Below are 16,285 nucleotides of genomic sequence, written 5' to 3'. Positions count from 1 at the left end.
TTACATCGAATGACGAGATACAGCAAGCCGATGTTATTTTATCTAGACGAGTAAGAGGATGAGAGAGAGAGAGAGAGAGAGAGAGAAATACGGACAAGGAAAGATTGTCTTAGTTTCAAAAACTGCATCAGGTGATCGCGTTTCATCAACCTTCCTGACTATAAATTACGTGACGCGGTTAGTGCATCGAAGCGGGCAAGGATGGATGGACGATGGTGAAGTATAAAAATCGTTAAAAGAGTTTTCTAGTAGAGGAGACCCTTTCTTTGCTGATTGCATAAATTTTCGTAGGTGTTCTTTTATTTAATTACTTTTTTCTCTTTTCTATTTCTTTTTCTTTTTTTCTTTTCTTTTTTTTTTCTTTATCTCTTATCTTTTTTCTTTGCTTCTTTCTTCTTTCTTTTTCTATTTTTTTTTTTTTTCCTTAAAGAAAAAAAGCTCCACACTATAGAGAAAGCATATAAAACGGTGAAGCCGTTTAGTTAATAATTTAGTTAACATTAATTATTTTTAAATACCTGATACATATTCTAATTCGATATCTAATAGAATAATACAATATTTGTATATATTCCTTGATATGATAATAGTAATAATGCAAGTAATAAATGTAAATGATAATCAAAAGATTTGGTTCAAAGCATTTAATATATAAACGTTGTTGTAACCATTATGGCTATACGAGTGTTCAAACTGATTAAGAATATTAGTTCGATTATTTGAAGAAAGGAGAAATTTTCTCGGAAACGAAATTTCTACCAATTTAATCTCTGCTTTCCTCTCTCTCTCTCTCTCTCTCTCTCTCTCTCTCTTTCTCTCTCTCTTTCTCTCTCTGTCTCTCTTTCTATCTCGGGCTCACAAGAGATACATATTAATGTATACAATTTCACTTTCGCCATTGCATCGGAATCGATATACACGTGTTATCGAACTATTAAACTATCAAACATTTACCATTAAGAGAAAGAGAGAGAGAGAGAGAGAGAGAGAAACTATAGGTATATGTGTTGATACGTCTGTATGTACACGTTATAATAGTCCTCGTATAGATAAGAAATGGGGGATATACGTAAAGGAGAAAGACGATATAACGGAAAGGACCAATCAAAGAGATAACTGAATTCCCATTAAACCGCTTATAACATAATTAATTTCGCGACGCACATTAAATGTAGCACACCTAACACACTAGATGGTGTTCTCTGCAAGCGATATCACGTGTAACGTAATTTCCTCGTTAAACATAGTTCAACGTATCGCACGTTTACACGCACATGTAACCAAGTCGCGGCTCGTGATCGCGTGTGAATTTTCTCTACTCTAGTTCACTCTTTTCTTTCTCTCTCTCTCTCTCTCTCTCTCTCTCTCTCTTTACAAACCCGTTTGTACGTATGTACGTACGTTCGTTCGTTCGTTCGTTCGTTCGTTCGTTCGTTCGTTCGTTCGTTCATTCGTTCGTTCGTTCGTTGTGCCAACGTCACACAATTCGTCGAGGAAAAAATGCCATATCTCTGGCGATGTGTTTCCGTGTAGAGAACGCCATTGCCCCCTAGCTGGGCTTCGTATTTATACGGCGTATATCAACGATGAAAAACAGCCTGTAACACGGTACTCAAACTTTCGGTGTATCGAATTTTGTTTCGAACTCTCACTACTCGGGTTATATATTTTAGCGGTTTAATAACATTTCACAGTTCATCCTACTAGAAGCAAGAGTAAGGAAAAGAGAGAGAGAGAGAGAGAGAAAGACCAGAAAAGACCTTTCACGATATTATTACAGATAAGTTTATTATATAATAAAATTGAACAAGTAAAAATCCTCGTGGAAGTTGTAATTTGTTCTTTTTTTCTTTTTTTTTTTCTTTTTTTTTTTTTGAAGAAGAACTACTTCTTCCACTTCGTTCTCCTTTTCTATATTTTTCATTTTTCTCCTTTTCTTTCTTTTTTATTGTTGTTTTCTCAATTCAAACGAATAACATTATTTCGCTTATCAATACCGACAATTATAGCTTTAATACCATCTCGTAATATGAATCTCATAATTTCGCATTTCGTCGGTACTATAGTCAAGCTTCATTGATATGTCATCTCTATGACAACGATCGCATGAGTATTGTCCTCCTTATTATTGTCTAGCTTGAAGATATGAATTTTATATACCCCGTACTTTTCATTATCGTATCCGGAATCCATAAACAATGTCATTCTGAATATTTCGAACATCATGATGAAAACAAATTTATGAGGGTATTAACAATAAGAAGGAAATAGTTTATTAATGACTTAGTCGTAATGTCTATGAAATTATTCTCGAAATATCTACATTCACATTACATAGTTAACGATATTTTCTCTTTTCTATAGTTACATTCCATTGACGAAAGAAGAAGAATTGCTCGTTACCTTTGTTCAGTTTATCGAAGTGGAAAAAGGAAAGGCGATATTGTAGATAAAGAAAGAAAGAAAGAAAGAAAGAAAGAAAGAAAGTATGAGAAAGAAGGTCCACTTTGCGATGTAAATTTTCGTAGACGGAAATTTCATGTACTCTCAAAAGAGCATTCGTTCCAAAAGCAAGAATCCTTTCTATCTCTTTTTCTCTTTCTGACCAACACTTTTTCCTATTTATCTCTCTCTCTCTCTCTCTCTTTCTCTCTCTCTCTCTCTCTCTCTCTCTCTCTCTCTCTCTGTCTTTCCTCCTTCTCCTCCTTCTTTATCTCTTATTGCAAAACGAGCACTTTAGAAACTTTCGATCGACGTGTAAAAGTCACTGCATTTTCCTGTCCTTTCTTCCTTAATAAGAAACTATCGATAATTATTCCACTCTGTACTTCTTATCTTATCCTATTAAACATTTTCATTAATATCGACTATTATGCAAATTTTGTGAATGCATTAAAAAATTAACTGTTAATAATTATACGTCGAAGATTCGATAGATTTACAATAAAAGATGTAATTATTACCTCTATATTATTATACAATTATACTTCCTATTATTTCTCTCTCTCTCTCTCTCTCTCTCTCTCTCTCTCTCTCTCTCTCTCTCTCTCTCTCTCTCTCTCTCTCTCTCTCTCTCTACCTATCTATCTATCAATTTTTTCTTCCTTTCTTTTTTGTTTTTGTTTAGAGGTCAAATTAGTTTCATGAAAAATAATAAAAAAAAAAAAGAAAAAGAAAAAAATTGAAAAAAGAAGAAACAGAAAGAAAAAGAGAGAGAGAGAGAGAGAAAGAGAAAGAAAAGGAAAATAGAAAAATAGAAACGAAATCGGTAGAAGGCAGTCGACGAAGCGATAAGCAAATAGACGTTACCGTCGAGCAAGCAACAAGCAACGATCTCGCATCTCGCATCTCTCGAAATGCTGCTTGTTGCCAGAGGCACCGAATTTTTCGGGTTAATTGGAATCGAGTCACGACTTCGTTTTTTATACCCTCGTTCTCCCTCGAGACGCGTGCAACGCACAGCATTTACCGTCTCTTTCTCTCATTTCTCTCTCTCTCTCTCTCTCTCTCTCTCTCTCTCTCTCTTTCTATATATCTGTCTGTATATATATATATATATATATATATATATATATATATTTATTTATCTCTTACTCTCCTCTAAAATCGACCCATCAACTCGCACTCCCATTTACATCAACGTTCTCTCCTCGTCGATGGTTTAAAATTTCGACGAAATTCTCGTATCGACGAGAACATCTATCTCCCGAAGTTTATTTTACGATCAGAGAGAGAAAATGCCAACTATACAGGTTTTATCATAATTCAGGTATACCTGCTGTAGAATACGATTTCAAGAAAATCGAAATAATAAGAAAACGAAGATTCGTATGAGTTATACGTTTTTACGTATAAGATTTATATTTTTATTTATTTTCTTCTTCTTCTTCTTTCTTTTTTTGCTTTTTTTTTTTATTCAAACTGATACAAACACAGATAATAGTTTTACGTTTTATCAGAAACGATAACCGAGGGATTATTCTAACAATGATAATAATTATAGAAAGGAACGATTTATAATCTGTACGTTTCCAATGAAGTTTTTACATTAATTTTGAAATCCTAGAAATTATCTGATAGTAAGTACATAAAATACAAATAACATACGTGCGATGCTAAAGGGTGAATCAACTATCTTCCCCTTTATCCTACCAACATTGCTAGTCATTTTCTCATCCCTCTCGATTCTCTTTCTCTTTACTAATACTACCACCATCACCACCATCACCATCACCACCATCACCACCAACACCACCAACACCACTACCATCAGACGCAAACTGCGGCAATTATCTGAACCGCAGCTGCGCAGAAACTTTCCGTAACAGATCGCTTGGCGATTAATAACCTATATTAATTAGGACAAAACGTGGGAGTACGAATCGGAAGACGGTAAAATCCGTCGCTGCGCCATGTTGGCTCTTCGACCGCTAATTATTCTACGCCTGCCGTTAGAACCTCCGTTTTGTTTCAAACGATCGAAACCTTCTCGTACATACATACATACATACATACATACATACATACATATATATATATATATATGTATGTGTCTGTATATATTACGTATGATACTTCACACTAATTCTAAGTCCAAGAGTAAACTTTCTTGTTGGATAGCACTCTAATCGACGGGGAAACATATATCTAAAAAGACAGGTATAACACGTGTAAGCAATTTCTCTCTACTTTTTGTCGTTCAATTGACATTTCAAAGAGGAAAAAATATATAATTAACGAGTAACTTTTAATGATGTTTACACAAACATTGTTAAATGTATGTTGCTTTATCTCTTAAGAAACTAGTATATGAACGAATATACCTCTATATATATATATATATATAAATGGTAAAGTGTGAAAGATATTTATCGTTTTCTAAATCTATTCTAACAAATATATATATATATATATATATATATATATATATATATACTTACATATTACATGCATGAATACATATCTACAATGTTCATTTGGTTTAACAGTTGGCGTAAACGTAAACAGAAACTCGATGGATAGTAGGTATGGTAGATACCGAGGTCAACTAGCGCTCGATGTTATATATTTAGAGCAAACGATAAACGTTGATTATTATCTCACGAGAAGCGCGTGCGTCGATATGAAACATCGATCCAGGGAACCGTCAAATCAAATTAACATTTCACGTTTATAGCCCCGATTAGATATCCGTTAAACTCGTGAGATAATATCGATCGAACGTACAATTTCGTTTCCATTAATTTCTAGCTCTCTCTCTCTATATATATATATATATATATATCAATATTTAAATTTTTATGCATATATATCAAATAAGTATTGATGTAAAATAATTTTTGTTACAACATTGTAGCAAAACACTTTCTAATTTCCTAATATATATATATCTAATCAATAGATTTATCTTCTTCATCTTTTTCTTTTTTGTTTCACAGGGTCAACGAGGATGGTTCCTGGGACGCAATGAAAGAAATAGTGACACCAACAAGCGCAACAGTTTACACGATTGAGAATTTAACACCATTCACGGTCTATAGCTTTCGCGTGGCGGCAGTAAACGCGATGGGCCGTAGCAAGGCGAGTCAAGCATCCTACTACATCATCACCTTGAGAGAGAGTACGTCTTTTTGTTCGATCATAATTGCTTTTATGTTCTTTATCAAAGAATTCCTCGTCCCTCGTCAATTCCTTTTATTTCTTTCATTTTTTTCTTTCTTTCTTTCTTTCATTCTTTTTTCTCGAATCGTTGATCAATCGTTTTCATCGTTTACAAATGACAAATAATACGAAAAATAAAAAGAAAGAGATGGAGATAAACAAAGAGAAAAGAATTGAAAGAGAGAGAGAGAGAGAGAGAGATGGTTGTACCAAAAACGAATTTCACATTATAGAGACTGTGAGCAGGTGCGCAATGACTCCGCAAATCCTCCCTCGCAGAAGGATTAAATGACTCACGCTCTTCGGTCATTAGTAGCGTAAAGTAAACGGGTTTGAGCCTGGAGAGACGTGAGAATAAAAGAAAAAGAGAAAGAGAAAGAGAAAGAGAGAGAGAGAGAGAGAGAGAGAGTGTGAGAAGGAGAAGGAGGAGTAGTCGAAGAAGAAGAAGAAGAAAAAGAAGAAGAAAAAGAAGAATGTTGAAAGTAGTTAGTCTGGTCGGCCCTTCAGGTTCGCGCGCGCTCGCTCTCGTGCACAAGCCAGGTTGTTGGCAGTGCCCGTGACTAAAGAGGCACTAATTGCAGTGAGACGTAAGAGTGGTGTGTGCAATTTTCTTTCTCACTTATTCTCATACATTCTCAACGTTTTCACCCTTTATTCTCTCTCTCACTCTCTCTCTCTCTCTCTCTCTCTCTCTCTCTCTCTCTCTCTCTCTCTCTATTTCTCTTCTTTCTTTCTTCCACTTGACGTTTTAGTCTCACACTCCCTACGAGAGATGGAGGGAATAGCATAAGAGAAAGAGAGAAAATAGGTTGAGCCGTCGTACGCGCTAGCCCTATAAATTCTGTAAACGCAGCAAGGATTCAACGACATCCACCTGTATACTCCTGTACACTTCGTTCCTATGGCCGACAAAGTTTGCCAGTTCTCTGGGCGCCTTCGTAACGTACGTGAGCACTAACCTACCCTTTTCCCCCAACACTATCCTAACCCCACCTCATCCCACCTTTACCCTATACTCTATCCTACCCCAAACTCTTGCTCGACCTAAATTCTCCGTGTACCGATCGTGGGCTAGGACAATTAGCGGCTTGGTCGTGCACGAAGAGGCAATTCCGCGCGACTGGAATTAGAAGGAAAGAGTTCGTAGAGTAGACTGGAAGAATTGAAAGAGGAGTAAGAGGAAAAGAGGTACAGGAGAAATAGGAAGGAAAAGAAGAAGGAAAAGGAAGAGAAGGAAGAGGACTTTGAAATGGGCTTGAAGAAAGAGAAGGACGACGGTTGTGGTAGCAGCTCGACCGAGATTTATCGTCCGATCGAAAAGCCCTCGTTGCTTTTAATTAATGCTCATGGTGGTTCGTCCTTCTCTTTAGCACAAAGATTCGAGCTCTTTAATACTTGACCCAGTACTATGGCGTTATATTTAGAAAAAGAGAAAGAGAAGGAAAAAGTAGAAGATACCGGGGGAATCCAAAGAATTTAATTACATTTATTTATTACTTTCGTGTTCAATCTTTCTTCTTTTATTTTATATCATTTTTCTTTTTTCCTTTTTCTTCCCTACTTATCTTTTTTCTTTCTTTTTTTTTCTTTTTTTTTTTGTTTTCGTTCTTTATTTCTCCATCTCCTTTCTCCCTTTTGTGCTTGAAAATATTCTAATACTGGGAGCGGCTTCAATAGTAGCTTAATGATAAAATTTGAATTTCTTCCTTTTTTTTCCCATCTTTTTTCGATGTTCAACGAAGTGATTTTTTTATATCTCTCATGCTCGAGAAAATATAACAAAACGTGAATTTTTTTCTCTTTTTCTAACTCTCTCTCTCTCTCTCTCTCTCTCTCTCTCTCTCTTTCGCGATCTCTTTCGAAGGATAGAAGGGAGGGGTAACACAGAAGAAGCGTAATTTCCGTTTTATCGCTGTAACGGCGCGCCATCCGTTCCAGCCTGATCGCAAGAAGAAATGGTGGCTTGCAAGAAGTTTGGCGTAGATCCATACAACTCAGCTTAGAGATGAGATGAGAAGGAACGACGACGACGACGACGACGACAACGGCGTCTATTAGTTCTTGACGGCGTGTTTCGTGTGACTTAAACGATAGAAAAAGAAATAGAGAAATAGAGAAAAAGAGAGAGAGAGAAAGAGAAATGCACGTGCAACAAATAGGTTCTACGATCAACCTTGAAATCAGAAAAAAAGAAAAGAAAAATCGAATAATTCTTATATAATTCCTTAAATAAGATTTATTTATAAAAAAAAAAAATGATATATCCTACATAGGATTTATCGGTTTATCGATCAATTAATCGTACTTATATCCAATCGATAATAACTCGGGCGAATAGTACATTTCTTGTCCGCTTAACGAGGAAGCTTAACGAGTAATAAAAAAGAAAGAGACGATGCAGAGTCGTGTTCGTATATCGGACATTACCATCGCGTTATCCGGAACCGACGAAGTGGAAAACTCTGGACGAGGATTTAATGCGTACTCTGAGAGTTGTACGTATATGTATATTTGATATATACATATAATATATCTATATATACAATATATATATATAAAAAAAAAAATATATATACACGTTATATAGTAATCTCTCGTATATTGAACAAAGATATTCTCGTAGATGGAGCGATTTTACAGGTCTTCAATTTTCCGCAGCACTGATTTCGTCAATTTTCACATACTTTTCCATTCGACTAATGCATACTTTAGAAAAGATAGAAAGAAAGAGGAAGGATAGAAAAAGAGAGAATGAATGTAATAGAAAGAGAGAGAGAGAGAGAGAGAGAGAGAGGACGAGTCATCGGGCAAAGCTTTATGCGTAGAACGATGTTCTCGCTCGCTCTCGTCACATTTTGACGACACTTTTGATGACACTGTAAATCTAGGAACGTGAACGCGGCTAACGTAATAGTCGCTCTAAACTCACAATCAGGGGCTCGTTTTTAGCGTTTCTCGCGAATTGGGACGCGGAAATGCAGCAGACCCGTGCATTGTCGAATCCAAGGGAATGTAGAATCAGAGCTATTAAACGAGAACGCAAGCACGCATACGTGCGAACGCGATCGAGGATGCGTGTACGAAGTGCTGCTACTGATGGTATAGAGCAAGGGGGTAGAAGGGGTTAAAGGGAATTGTGTATTGGTGGGGGAGAGAGAGGTGGATGGACACGAACGTGTACGTGAGCGTGTACAACGTGCGGTAGGTTCATTATGGTACCACGTGAGACGAGAATAATTATCTAGTTATCGAGACTGACCCGCATCGGCGAACAAATGCGCTCGTATCGCCCTGGAATTGCGTGTACTTGTGTCAATAACTAATTTGAATACCATCCTGCCGACTGTCATCCGAAATGTGTCGTTTCTATCTGAAAAAGCCAGTTCGTTCTCTGTATATATATATATATATATATATATATATATATATATGCGTGCATGCGTGCGCGTGTGTTTCTCTTTATCGTTCGAATAAACTCAAACACATCAATCTGCTATTCAGTAAATCACAAGAAAATGATTATTGTTCGTAATAAGACAAAATTCGAGAATAATAATTATCGATCATCGCGAACTTATAACCGTTATAGCACGTATAGGTTGATATACGATTAGAATAATTATCGATGGACATTGATACATTTGTAATTATCATTTGTAATATTCATTTATTCCGTTCTCATTGTTATACAATAAACGTACCGTATGTGAATTAATTTGACGGAAAGATATATACACTTAATTGAAATTGAGTCATTTGTAAATTCTCAATATGTTTGTGATAATCGTAGGAGTATCGTCAGTTTATTTGATATCAGGTTATCTTGTTCCCTAGATACCTAACTAGCATTAATCCAATAAATTCATTGAACTGAAATAGGATGAAGCTTTAAAGTGTATTATCTTGATCATTCGATCCAAATAGAGTCCAATGAATGAAACGCGTATAACGAGGATGTTTGTTTGTAAATGTCAATATCTACTGTTGTAACTACTATTACTAGCACTACTACTATTAATCGCTATTACTAATACTATCACATTTTGTTCGGCGTTTAGATAGTTACTAACTAAGAGACATACAATTCCCTCTTGCATTCATCTTGTGAACATAGGTACGATACCGGTTACCTTAACATTCTCTTGCTGTGCCTTTGCGATTAGTTATCAGAGTATGTCATAAGACGAGAGAAAGTATATCTTATCAAGAAATCGAAATGTAGAAATAAATACACAACGTTTTTCTTTATTTTTCATTATAGATACATTTATAACGTGAATATCGTCGATCAAAATTAAAACGTTATTTCTAATCTATCATTAAATACCAATAGATATTACTCATAGAATTCCTTCGGTTTTAATTTGTACATTGGATTTTATTTCGTTCATCTAATTCTACTTTAAATCAGCTTTGCGTGCGAAGCAACGAGAAAGTAGAGGTTTAAAGACCGCAAGAGTGAAAGAGAAAGGAAGAGGGAGACACACAGAGAGAGAGAGAGAGAGAGAGAGAGAGAGAGAAAGGGAGATAAATAGAGAAATTGGGTCCATAGGAAAATGTGTGTGACTATATATATATATATATATATGTATATTTATCTGTATATATACATATATATACACATATATGTATGTTCGTACGTGTTTGTATACATATGTACATATACATCTATATATATATATATATATATATATATGTGAGTAGTGCGTTGTACAGGACAGGAATTCACGATGGCTTAAATGAAAGCCCACGCTCCCGGATCAATAGGGCACCAACGAAACTTCTCCTACCACTTTAGTCCAGCTTCGATACGCGTATATCGCTTCTCGTTCCCGTTTACGGACCTCGTTCGGCTGTCCACCATAAATATATAGCGCAACCGAGCCACCAATTAGCCATCGGCCCACCCGTCGACGTGGCATCCGAGTTAAAGTTCCCTCTCGCCCTTTTGCCAAAGCACCGTTAGAAAATTAGAGGCGTTCTAGTATACTACAAATAGCTACCTTCTTTCGCGTGTATGTATTGTATGTGTGTGCGTGTGTCTATATACAAACACACACTCATATATATATATATATATATGTATATATATCTATCGGTTCTCAGTTTCCGATACCCAAGAGAGATTTTATGATCATCTTACAGATTTTCATGTAAGGATACTCGATATTGTTCTTATTTGTTTTTTTGTTTTATTTTTCTGTATATTTTTCTCCTTTTTTTTTTTCTTTGAGAGTAGTTGGCAATAGGGGACGGGAATAAGATGGAAGTATTTTTATTGGTATCATAAATCTGTACAATTTTTTTGTTTTTTACGAAAAATCAAAATCAATGATGTATTATTTTTCTTTCGTATTTCTTTTTATTAAAAAAAAAAAAAAAAAAGTGCAATACATCGATGTTTCGTTATTAATTAGAAAATTATTTTTTAATAATAAACCGAACAATGTTTCAATTACGCGAAATTACAATAGAGTATCGTAGTAATCTCGGAGGAAGATATCCCATTTTCATGATTGATATTATCTAGTTAATGGCATTCGAATGATTTTAAATGACGAAAAATTACGTAAAAATTATAACGTTCTTTTTTCATTTTCTTCGCTTCGTCGTTTTCTAATATAACAGAATTATTCTTAATTTTATTAAAGGAGTACTCTGTTGCGCAATATATATATATATATATATATATATATATATGTAAATTATATGGATTTTCGATTTGGAAAATATTACATTTTCGAGAAAAAAAAAACAGAAAAAGGAAATATTTACTTTTTTACAGAACATCCAGCAAAAGGGTCGCTACGTATCCATTATATTTATGTTTTAAGCTTAACGATTGGAAAAACACTTATCAAGCACTAATATCCCTCTCGTACGCTCCGTCCCGTTACTAACACCACCCCTACCCTCTTTCTCTCTCTCTCTCTCTCTCTCTCTCTCTCTCTCTCTCTCTCTTTCTCTCCGTCTCGCTTTAGAAGCATTTTACCGTTCTTTGGCAAAAAATCTGTATGTCCGATAATTTCTCACGAAAGCATAAAATCCAACGGCACCGTCATAAACTCGACGCCGCGCCGCGAGGTAATAATAAGTTAACGCAGATTTAACGTCGGTAAAAAATGTAGCTCACATTTATCGTAGAGCTAAATTGCTCGGCGAAGTGGCGAGCGGAAATCGCCTAAAAGACTTATCACTTTCTACTTATCGCGCCAACACCTGAACCATACTAACAAAGCCTACGTACTCGTTATAACTCGGTGTCTCATTCAACGATTATTTATCCATGAATTCGTAACCGTGAATTCTCATAGAGGATATATTCTCTTTTATTTTTTCATTATTTTTTTTCCCTTTATCTTTTTTTGTTTTTCTAATCCTTTTTTTTGATACCCTAAAGATAACCAAAAGGTATCTTTAAAAGAGCGTAAAAATAAATCGACTGATACGATATACTGATTCGTGAGAATTAAAATTTGAAACGTAATTTTAAATTTTAAATATTCCTAATGTGTCTCTTTGAAACCGATATATACTTTCTTTTTTCGTATTTCCCTTTTTATTTTATCTCTCTCTTGTTTTTTTTTTCCTCTCTATCTTTTCCCTTTATTCTTTATTCGTTTCATTTTCAAACATAACACGGATGAAATTTGTATAGTCAAAATGAAAGAGGACGCATCGTGAAATAGCTTTTTAATTACGAACTATATGTATTAATTACAGGCACGTATTTAGGTTGTAATATATTGATAAATTATAAATGTACGTCTCCGTCAGTAATCTAAATTATTGTTTTTTTCTCTCTCTCTTTCTCTCTCTCTCTCTCTCTCTTTCTCTCTTTCTCTACATTACCTTCTCTACGATTCATTAAGAACTTGCGTCAATTAGGGTGCCACAAAGTTTCGTTCGACGTATATAACGTGTAACTCGATACCATTCTAGCGTGGTCAACTTTGCTTTCTATCTCTCTCTCTCTCTCTCTCTCTCTCTCTCTCATGACGATCTTTCGCACAATTAACACTTTACTCGTGGACATTAAGCCTCGGCTGGTGGGTTAGTTGTTTCGCATCAGTTCCGGCCACAGTGACGTACGGCGCACATTAAATGTCTTGAAATTATTTCTCCAACAATTTCTCATCTGCCATCGCGTTGGCGATGGTCATGAAAGTATATACACATACACGCATACAATATATACATACAAAATATGAGTTAGTCAACTCGTGTGTAGACTTCGTATGGAAGAGTGTAAGTGATTCGTGTTACTCTCCCTCTCTCTCTCTCGCTCTCGCTCTCTCTCATGTGTAAGTGATTCGTGTTACTCTCTCTCTCTCTCTCTCTCTCTCTTTCTCTCTGTCTCTCTATCTCTGTCTCTCTCGTGTGTGGAAAGGACGGAGAGTTTCAGAAGTGATGCGGACGCTAATTATTTCGAACAGCTCCCGAGTTCTGACGGGGACAACGAGCTTTCTGCCTTCGTCCTCGGCGAAAAGGGACCACGAAACACATTATCCCGTCAGGAGAATTATTACGCAGGTGTTTTTCACTCTCCTCCCTCAACATAGAAACCTTGTCTCTCTCCTTCCCATTGTCAGGGATTCCCTCATGGCAGAATTTAATCGGCTTAATTGCAAGATTCCGTTCCATCTAGAATTCATTCGGAAATAAAATTATATATCGTGCGATCTTTTTTTCTTTTTTTTTATTAGGATTAGGTAAAAAAATGGAAAGAAAAAAAGAAAAAAAGGAAAAAAAGAAAATAAGAGAGAAAAAAGAACGCCTCGACTTATTCAGATTTATGATTAATTTTCTTGTAAAGATCTATGAGAAATTTATGAAGAAATGGATTTCTTTCGTAAATGTACGACTCTTCTTCTTTTTTTTCATTCTTTTTCTTTCCCTTTTCTTTTTGTTTCTTGTTCTTTTCTTTCTTTTTTTTTTTTTCTTTTTTCTTTTTTCTTTTTTCTTTTCTTTCTCTTCTTTTTTTCTTTCATTTTGATTAGTAACCATCCTGCAAGAACAAAAATCTTAATTAAGAAAAAGTTTTGCCATATAACGGATTTGATGTTAACGTTCGTGTAAAGCGTTTGCAAAATATTTACTTGTTAAAAAGTTGGCGATATTGCGAAAAGATTTTTCCACGGTACATACGTACTTACGTATACGTACGCCGGTTGGTGCGAAAGAAAGGAGAACTGTTGCGATAAAAGCGAGGAAGCTTCGAACGTTGTGACCATTAAACTTCCATTTGCAGCAATGAAACTAGCTCGAGTGTTCCAAGCAGTAAATTTATAAAAAGATTCCTTGGTAAAACTTAGAATCCGATTGAGATTCTTGCAGATGGTCGACCGTGGAAAATTTCAAAATGCAGACTTCCAATGAGCACGGTCTCCATCCTGCGGAAGTTTTAATGTACCCAAGAATATTTCCATAAATTTTCTTATACGATAAAGCGGCGAAACGATTACGTGCTACGTATATACATATACATATATATATATATATATATATATATATATATATATATGTATGTATGTATATACATAGAACCCAGATGTGAATGTATGTGTAACACAAGTTTGAAAATCGCACCTTCTGTTTTCAGTTCCCGAAGGTAAACCCCTTATCACTAGCGCGTACAACACGTCGTCGACGTCTATATATTTGGCATGGAAACCACCAAGTCGTGACACTATACATGGCGAATTTCTTGGATATCGAATTGGATATAGACCGCGAGACAAAACGAATATGGAAATGAAAGACATCTACATACGAGATCCCGCAGTAGACGTAAGTTGAAGGGCAATATATAACATTGGCATATTTTTTTAAATCAATTTTCTTCTCAAATAAAACTTCTAGTTTTCTTACACATATAAATATATATGATTTATTTTTATATTTTTCAGAATCACAGTATTCATAATTTGGAAATATACACGCAGTATCTCGTATCTCTTCAAGTTTTCAATCCGGAGGGTCATGGACCAGCCACAACAGTTTCTGTGATGACCGACGAAGGAGGTAAGATTGAAAATAATCTCTTTTAACCATTTCTCGTATTTATCATTTTCGTATCTCGACCGAGTATCTCGAGCAGCCGATAAAACAGATTTCTCTCTAGTCTTTTTTAATCGATCGTCGATAAATAAGATCCCGTTATATACAGACGTTAAAGAAAATTTCTACATTTACGATACGTATCGTTTATAATAATCGATTTTATCGACCGTGCGTTTCCAACAAAATTTGGAACTTCATCGAAAAAGTAAAAACGATAGATTTTGAGATTCTCGTAAGATGGCTTGATATTTGATCGAGGCTTGGCTTTAAACGATAAAATAATAATTGTAAGTACAAATTATCATGAATGAAAGATAAGGTAACGATAAATGAAAAAAAAAGAAAAAGAAAAGAAGGAAAAAGAAAATAACTCATTCGATCCTTCGTTAAATCATACGTATTACGAATTGAACATAATTGTATCAATAATATGATGATCCTCATCAATAAAAATTGAAAATATATTTCTTACGATGTTAACAATATCTTTACGAATAAATACACGATTATTATTATTAGTATTATTATTATTATTATTATGTATTATTAATTAAATAAACGTAAAACGATCGTGGCACCAAAATAGAAGAGTACGATCCTGGACTTCCTCGCGTAGTTTCTACTTCTCACCCCCTCTTACCGTGTTACCCTGGAGAGCCGTCATTGGTTGAATTCACTATTGGCAAATTCACCTACTTATAACATGCTTCGAGGCAATACGCACGACGTTCGAAGAGAAGAAGAGTTTTGGAACGACTACGTAACGATGAAAATAATTTCCTTCCATTCGTGATCTTAACGATTTTAGAAAAAGATAATTTGATCCTTAAAGGACCTTAACAGTAAGGTTTCTTTCGTACACGAAACAGGACGGAACAGCTGGCGATCCTTTTGTATTTTTGGAACAAAGAAAAATCATGGCGTCCACACGAATACGAATGAGATTCTTTCAAATTTTTATCATCATTACGATAAATCAAAATTTGGATCTATGTCTTCGTTATTTGCAGTAGAAATAAGAAAAGAAAACAAAAAGGGAAAGAAAGAAAAAAAAGAGAAAAAAAAAAAAACTGAAAAAGAGGAAAAAAAGAGAAAGGAAATAAGAAGTAAAAGAAAGAAAGAAAAAAAAAAAAAAAAGAAACAAGATCTATACGTAAGTGTTATATCAAAAAAAGATATCGAGTTATGACAAATGTAATTATTTACGATAGAAAGTACACGATGAGATAAAGTCACGTGGCACCTAATACATATAAATACGTTACTGTCGGCCCATTCGGCAGCAGGTTTCCAGCTGCTCCTCTCTCGGGTTCGTCGGTGAGTACTCGTCGTTCTACGTCAACGTTCGTTCTCTCGTGAGAGGGCACGCTCCGGAATAGCCATGAACGTCTGCTCATTGTCACGCGCCCTGTTCATTCGACGAAAAATCAGAAGACATCATTGATTCTATTCGCGAGATCAAAGAGAATTCTATAAAAAATTTTTAACATTCGAATCGTAAATTCCGTTCATCGAGAATTAAAGAAAACGTAATAAATGAGATAGTAAGATAAGTTAATAA

At 35.1% G+C, this 16,285-nt stretch overlaps 1 protein-coding gene across 6 annotated transcripts in view; it reads left to right on the top strand.

Moving 5' to 3' along the window:
* LOC124425776 (tyrosine-protein phosphatase 99A) overlaps positions 1–16,285 on the top strand; it is a 339,523-nt gene that overhangs the window by 294,643 nt on the left and 28,595 nt on the right. For 5 of the 6 annotated variants that reach the window (XM_046966640.1, XM_046966641.1, XM_046966643.1 and 2 more), the window contains 3 exons: positions 5,439–5,620; positions 14,264–14,451; positions 14,571–14,685. In XM_046966640.1, the coding sequence (XP_046822596.1) occupies positions 5,439–5,620; positions 14,264–14,451; positions 14,571–14,685 (485 nt within the window). Of the gene's footprint in view, positions 1–1,459; positions 1,609–5,438; positions 5,621–14,263; positions 14,452–14,570; positions 14,686–16,285 lie in introns of those variants that run through there. The other variant, XM_046966644.1, reaches the window with a different exon arrangement.

This window comes from Vespa crabro, chromosome 7, assembly GCF_910589235.1.
Source record: "Vespa crabro chromosome 7, iyVesCrab1.2, whole genome shotgun sequence".
NCBI classification, from domain to species: domain Eukaryota; kingdom Metazoa; phylum Arthropoda; class Insecta; order Hymenoptera; family Vespidae; genus Vespa; species Vespa crabro.
The sequence above is the reverse complement of the archived record's forward strand: the minus strand, read 5'-3'. Positions and strand labels throughout refer to the sequence as shown.